Below are 7,233 nucleotides of genomic sequence, written 5' to 3'. Positions count from 1 at the left end.
CCAGTCAAAATTGGCAGTTAGCATTCAGAAAACCTGAATATAATCATCAAATACCTTATGGAAGTGGCAAGGATCATTTAGGCCTACAGCAAATGTTTTGGATGAGAGGCAACAGAAGGGTGGTGCTGGTTGCAGTACTGCCCTCCAAGGTAAGAAAACAACCTGTCCCAAGTATGCCATACCAGTACTTGATAAGAGTGAGGTGCTGGCACATGGCTTACTGTAGAGCATAGTAATGTAGTTAATTATCTTCTCAGTTGGGTTGTCTTTGAGATATTCCTATGTTTGTAGAGGGTTGGCAGTGTTGCTTGTATTTGGTTTTTGGTAGGAAGTGGAGCAGGGACAACTTGTGTTCCAGCAGTCAAATTCCTGGAGGTGAACGGAAGCGATCTTCCCTGCTGTATATACAGCTGATTGACTCTTAGGAAGTTTGTGAGTGGTGGTGCTCCTGCTTGGATGGCGGAAAACTTTCATTTTGATTTCCTGTCAATTCATGCTAAAAGCTGGATAATGTGTTTTAGTGTGGTTTTGGGTTTTTCTGGTCATTTCCCCACCCCACAGTGGGATGACAGTCAATGTGTAGCCTTTCAGGCTCTTACTTATCCCATTTCTGGATTTTTCATTACAGGTGAAACATTTAACAGCCTGTAGTCAAGGCAGAATAGAATATTTCTGGCTTTAACACAGCTGAAGTGGCTTCTTTATGGCCATAAAGGAATGAAAAAACAATGTACTTTTGTGAAAGAGGCTGAGTTGATCTCCTGAAATTGCACAATTTCTGCACTTGTGTAATAAACTGCAGCAGTAATAAACGTTGTAGTAAGATTCCTTGGTGCCTGTTTGAGCTGCGCTAGTAGTACTCACTCCATTCATTCATTAAGGTTACTGGCATTCCTAGGGGAATTGCTGTGAGCTTTATCACTCAACACAAGGAATTGGTGTGACTGAAGAGTTCAAGTTTTTTGCTTGGGCTCCTGATGCCCTTGCAGAGCATGGCTGCTCTTGGGAGGCTGGTTTTTGCCACAGGTGTTGTGTTTAGGTCGCTTTGGAAAGTGTTGTGGACAGAATGTTTTGCTGGCTTTCCTTTTCAAAGCAGGAAGCGGTGCTGCAGGGAAGCAGTTTGGGCCTAGAGAATCCAGCTTTAGAAGAATGCCATTGCTGGCAATTGTCACTGTTACTGCCTTGTCTGTACTTCTAGATCTGGAAAGGAATAAATGGCTGGTAATACTTTAGTGCATGCAATTATATATTCTTATCTGACTGCATGTTGTTTTACTGATTGAGAGTAGATTAATTTCATGTGATTGTGCATAAAAAAAGGACTTAGAAATACTCCTTGCCATGGAATTGTAAGGGCTTTTTTGTTTTTCCAGTTGTGCCTGAAAATCTAGTAGAAATAGAAAAACCTTGGGCAGTGATTTTGCCCCCTTACTGGAAGTATATGTAAACAAGTGGGACGAAAGTTACAGGATAGCCTTTTCCATTACAGGCTTTTTCTGCCATGCAGCATGCAATGATGTGTGTGATGCTCTGTCTTCCACCTATAAATATACTCTCCAATACCATGTCTGCATTTGAAACCTTACACATGCGTAAGGTTTTTGACGTGACTGGGCTAGAAGGTAATGAGGGCTCACTGTCTTGAATCAAGGGTTCAATGAAGGGAAAGGAAGGGGTGGAAAAATTAGTTTTTTCATTCCAGTTGCTCTGTTATGACATAGTACATTGGAGAGTGTAGGGTCTGAATATGAAAACTTGAGCTTGTATTTTAGTACCAATCAACATACCATCTTCTCTGTAAGGTTTGGAATGTTAATTGCAAGAGCCAAGCATCGAAAATGTGGAGTGTATTGCAGCTGGTGTAGTATGGATGCAGGATGGCAGGCAATGCTTTTCTCTCACCCTTTGGGTGGACATCTTTCCAGGAGAGTGGTTCCGTGGGAGTGCACGCAAAGTGACCTAATGGATGTATTTTATTATTTAGACCATGAGTGTCTTCCCAAGTAGTGATACATTCTGATGGAGCCTGTTGCTTGGAGATGTTACACTTTTATTGTAAATGTCAGGTTTTCAGGCGAAGATGTTACAAGATCTAAAACTTCTACCAGTTCTATTGTTACTGGGATTTTTTAATAATGAACTTGTGTGATACTTGGTTTTGAATAGCTTTTCTCTTTCTTAATACTTTTAATAAATTTTACCTTTATCAAGCAAGCATGTATCTACAGTAAAGGTTGAGATCATACAGCAGTGGCATTTCTCAGAAGAGCTTTGAAATAGCGCTTCAGGAGATGAACTCTTACTGGCCTTGTGTTAAAGTAACTTTTCAATAGTGAGTACTGTACTCGTAAATGTAGCACTATATTGCAGTTGTAGGATCTGGAGTGAGGAGTGACACTAGGCTTCAGCTGAAAAGGGTGCTGGGTCTGTGACTGTGCTTTCTGTACAGGTTGGATGTTGGCTTCTTTGTGGCAGTGCCTTGTGTCCCTGCAGAAGAATGGTTGAGTTTGAGATCTTCAGTCTTGAGCCTGAGTTCAACTTCTCAAACGTGCTCTTTTTGCTGGCTGGGTTTTTGATCATGGAACTAAGTGAGATGGTGCTTTAGATTTCAGTTAGCCTTTCTTGCAGCTCAGGATAGTGTTGACTGGTCTGTAGGACAGCTTTGGATTAGGTTTGTTCTCTCCTGGTAGTAAGAGGCCAGAGTGGTGCTGAAACGTCACCTCTCTGTTATGAGGGCACTTGTCTACTGTGTTCACTCAAACTTAAGTGGAGTATTGGTATTTGTTTACTAATAGCATTGAGGCCCCCCAGACCTTTCACCTGTATTTGTCAGCATCTGTAAAGGAAAAGAGGAGTGTGTGATTTAAGTGACTTCAGATGCCTGTCATTGTTTGCAGAGACCCTAGCTGAAGCTGAGACTGAAAGTACTGGTTAATACTCAGTTGAGAAAGGTCAGAAGTGATGGCAGGGGGCTGTGATGATGCCTGTATGAGTGGTGTGCTATTTGGGGGTATTTTTTTTGTTTTGTTTCCTTTGTGGCTTTTGCAAAGTCAGAGGCCTTTCTGTTCTGTGGCTATTCCTTTGACCTCTGCTGCTGTTGGTGGTTTTGAGCAGCTCAGACGAGACCTGGGCCACGGGTGGCTTCTTGAAGTAACATTCTCTATCTTTCAGCGCACAAACAGATTCACAAGCACCTGGTTTGAATGAGTGAATCAAACAACTGTGCAGCAGTGCTGCATATTTCCCGTTTATCGGCAGTTGTTACAATGTGAATTAAAGGCTTGGTTCCTACAGAGGAAGGTTCTACTGTCTCTTACAGATCATATTTCCTGTTGAATCCATTTACTTCATAGGGAGCTTTAAAATTATGTTTTTCCTTTTTATAGAAATTTCCTCAAAATCTGCTCTCATTCTTAAATGTATCTGTCACACTGTTTGATCTGTGCTTGGACTGTGTGATTTTTCTGTATTTCTGAGATCTCTGGTGGGAGCTGAGGAATGCCTTGTACAGAAGAAACACTGTAATTTAAGTAACACAGTCTTTACATGTGTGCCAAAGCTAATGCTTGCTGTTTGTGGTGCTTTCAGGGAAGGGAAGTCAACATCCCTTTGGTGCCATGAACCTCCCTCAGACGCCAACAGTGGCCCAGATTGGAATCTCTGTGGAACTGCTGGAGAACCTTGCTCAGCAGACTCCTGTTGCAAGTGCTGCTGTGTCATCAGTAGATTCATTCACGGAGGTAGCTTGAACATTCTGTTTTCAGAAATTCTCTGTACTACTAAAGTATTAAGAATTGAGCCTCTGAAGAACTAATTTAAAAAAAAAAAAGCAGTTATGGGTGGCTATAGAATTGTAACCAACCTAATAATTGTCAAATCATTTGGCTGGATGCTTTGATATTTTTAAATTACTTTTTCTTATGCTGGAAAACTACATCTTCTGTAAAGGATTGGATTTTGCATGCTCAGTGGAATCAGGCTGATAGGCTCACTCATGTCGATGTCTCTCTGCTGTAAAAATATTTATGATGCTTCCTTAGAGGAGCAGCTATGACTAAATGCATGTAAGAGACAGTGGATCTTTGGAGGTTTGTAGGTGCTGGAACTCCAGTGCATCGACTTGCAGGGTTGGTCAAAAATGACTCAAAAGTTGAGGCAGATCAATACCCAAGTGTACCACTGACCCTCGAGAAATCCTTCTGATGTAGTTCTGCAGAACTACAAAATCATGCTCTCTCCCACAGAAAGGCGTATTTTACTTTTTTTTTTCCCTCAAGTTCTTTGCCTGTGGACCAGGCCTTGCGCTGCAACACTTGCAGTTTTTACCCAGCCTGTCTGTTAGTTTGAATCTCTGGAAATCCTCAGCCAGCATTGGCAGTTAGTTGGCCATCAAGTTGGCAATTCAAGGCAACATAGATCTTCATGGCAGGTCTTGATTTCCCTAACACTGATGACTCTGGCATTATCTTTTAATATTTCAGCAGTTGGTGAGGCTTTTCTTGAGGTTTTGTTTTTTTTTTTTTTCTTTCTCACTTTCCTTACAGGTGGTTGCTCAGGTAGATTGGTAACAGAACAGTAATCCTGATAATGTAGCTGATGTCCTTTGGCAGCTTATACGCGTAATAGCTCCAGATAGGTAATGTCTCTTGCAGAAAGTTATCGTGACTAGGAGTTTACCGACAGCTATTTTTGTATTGTATGGTTAATTGAGCTTTTCTGGAGTTGTTAGGGGCAAATGACATCTAAATAATATTTCTAATTTCCACCAATGTTTATAATAGCAGTAGTTAAATCATTAAGTAATAATGTGCCGCTTAAGGTCATTTGCAAGGTGGCTGGTGGATTTTTCTGGCAATAATATTTAAAGAAAAAACAAAACCACCTCATGATTGTGTAACTTTTTTACAAATGTTATTTCCACCTAAGTGGATTTTTCTATTAAAAAGAGTAGCATCTTAACTGAAGTCATGTATTTCTTTCAAGGAATGCGGTTGAGCCAAAGCCTGAAGTAATAGTTACTTCTATAGAAAAACCTATGAAGTCATAGTTGAAGGAAACCTTTGAGGGAGTAGATAGCAGAGGAAGGGGATATGAGAGCATGTTTCTGAATGACTACTAGCTTTTATTTAATACTTGGCATCATCTCTTTGGAACTGCTACATTACAGCAATAAAAGTATTTTTTTAAAGGCAAAATCATCTGTTGCTACTCTATGGGGTGGCTTTCCCACTACATTTTCAGTAAGTTATATGAAGCTGAAGCTTTATTTTGTATATTATTTTTTAATATATATATAGTTATAGTATAAAAAAGATACATGGAAAAAAATGGCACAAAACCGCAGAGTTTTGCATGTGAGTAGGGTGAGACTGAGGGTAGGTTCTAGGACATCAGTTCTTCTACTCCTTTTGTCAGAGCAGGTGGAGGGAAGCACAACAGTGTGCATATATTGCCCCAGACTCTTTGTTTTCCTCCATCATTTCACTGTCTATGAAAATAGTTTGTTCTCCCGCCAAAACAATGCATGCTACTTTTTTTTTTTTTTAATAAAAAAGAATAGGGAAAAGAAGGGGGTACCATAGGTTTATGTACTTGTAGACTGGCTGGGAATGTCCTGCAGCCTCATCCTCTGCACACAGGGCTTACTGCTTCTTGGCTTCTCTTTCACTTTTACTTCCTTATTCCTACAGCTTAGGAGTTTCCTATGCACCTTTTTTCATGTTTTCCCCAGCAAGATCTTTGTGGCAGAGTGTTCTGCTATGAGCTGGAATGGCAGCTTTCACCTGGGCTACAGTTCTTCCAATGGTTTAATTTGGAGGAGAGGGACAGCTCTTCTCAATGCATCACTTCTTTATCACAACAAGAAAATGTTCTTCCCAAAGCTGTTTGTTCAGTTGGATGAAGTTGGGCAGGGAGAGAGCGAGTGAAGATTCTGCAAATGATTTCTGGATGACACATGGATCTGAGGGCAAGACTGAGAGTTAGGATGTTTTGATCAATTTAAAACAGACATCCCTGGACCTACTATACACTTTCTTTGTGTTTTAGATGGTAATGCTAATTTTACTTCATATTGGAGTTGTATATCTGTTAAACTGTTGCATGAAAATTCAAACTGAAAAACGAACTTACTTAAAATGTCTTTTTTTAATTTCAGTTCACTCAGAAGATGTTGGATAACTTCTATAATTTTGCTTCTTCATTTGCCATTACTCAGGCACAGATGACCCCAAATCCTTCTGAAGCTTTCATCCCTGCAAATGTAGTTCTGAAATGGTAATGGCAATGATCTCTAGTAACAAGTATTCTTTTTTCTAGGCATTAAACCAGCTGATTTCTAAGTATTGAACTGCTGTTACACTATTCAGCAAGGCGATGCAAAAATGTTTAAAAGTGTTTGTTGTTTATCTCAAGTATAGAGAGCTCCTACCCACTGTTTTTATATTTATTTGTCAGCATCTTCATAGCAATTTTCTGTTAAAGTGCTATACAGCCTGTGAAACTTTTTTGCTTCTAGAAATGTCGCCCTTGACATAATGCGGATTTGCACTGTTGCTGATGATGCAAATGCTCTGGAGTCATGGCAAGACAGAACACACTGATGCTTGTCAATTTGTGCTTATTTGTTATGCTTGGTTGCTTCCTAGACATAGTTCCAGCAGAGTTGCCTTGCTTATGAATGAGAGAGGTGGGGAAATCATGTTCCTAGTTGACCTGGTTCTATCACTAAGACCCTTGAGCACAAATGCAAAAGTCTCTCAGAGTTGTTTTCCAAGGACTGGTTTAAGAAATAACTGTCGATGGGGACAGCCCGTGTAGTCTGGAGATAAATTGTGAACGCAGGCAGTCCCTTAGGCTGTCTGAAAAATTCTTTCCTACAGTTTATCAGTTTAGCCCTCTTTAGCCTCTACAGTATGAACCTAAACCCTTTCTAAAACAGTATTTTGGGCTTTCTGAATACAGTTTTATTGTTAGTACAGATCTCAAGAATACTTAAGCAGTTAACATAAGCAATATATTTTCTTTGGGAGTGTAACTTGATGCAGATCTATTTAGAAGGTAACTCTATGGATTTCATGATATATGTGGGTAAGGTCTCTGAGAGAAATCAAAGGGAAGACAGGCTAAAGGACTTCAGAAGGACTGGTGGGAGATGTGATGGTCGGAGGCTGTCTTGGGCTTAGCAACCATGACATGATAGAATTCTCAATTCTGAGTGAAGTAAGGAGAGGG

At 40.2% G+C, this 7,233-nt stretch overlaps 1 protein-coding gene across 1 annotated transcript; it reads left to right on the top strand.

Annotated features, from left to right (window-relative positions):
• The first annotated feature begins 1,564 nt into the window (after window positions 1-1,564).
• On the top strand, window positions 1,565-6,280 carry LOC104615601 (protein Hikeshi-like). Its single transcript, XM_010295732.1, has 3 exons — window positions 1,565-1,622; window positions 3,589-3,740; window positions 6,158-6,280. The coding sequence occupies exons 1-3, from the start codon at window positions 1,565-1,567 to the stop codon at window positions 6,278-6,280; spliced, it is 333 nt and encodes a 110-aa protein (XP_010294034.1).
• Window positions 6,281-7,233: the final 953 nt, after the last annotated feature.

The sequence above is a fragment of the Phaethon lepturus genome, unplaced genomic scaffold (assembly GCF_000687285.1).
Source record: "Phaethon lepturus isolate BGI_N335 unplaced genomic scaffold, ASM68728v1 scaffold3961, whole genome shotgun sequence".
NCBI classification, from domain to species: Eukaryota; Metazoa; Chordata; class Aves; order Phaethontiformes; family Phaethontidae; genus Phaethon; species Phaethon lepturus.
This window is presented reverse-complemented; position numbering and strand designations above follow the sequence as displayed.

Bases quoted from the DNA above. Each gene is read 5' to 3' on its own strand.
- LOC104615601 (XM_010295732.1), top strand. From the start codon at position 1,565: ATGTCTGCATTTGAAACCTTACACATGCGTAAGGTTTTTGACGTGACT. The intron at 1,623-3,588 runs GTAATGAGGGCT...TGGTGCTTTCAG, and splicing joins TGACGTGACTGGGCTAGAAG to GGAAGGGAAGTCAACATCCC. The intron at 3,741-6,157 runs GTAGCTTGAACA...TTTTAATTTCAG, and splicing joins CAGTAGATTCATTCACGGAG to TTCACTCAGAAGATGTTGGA.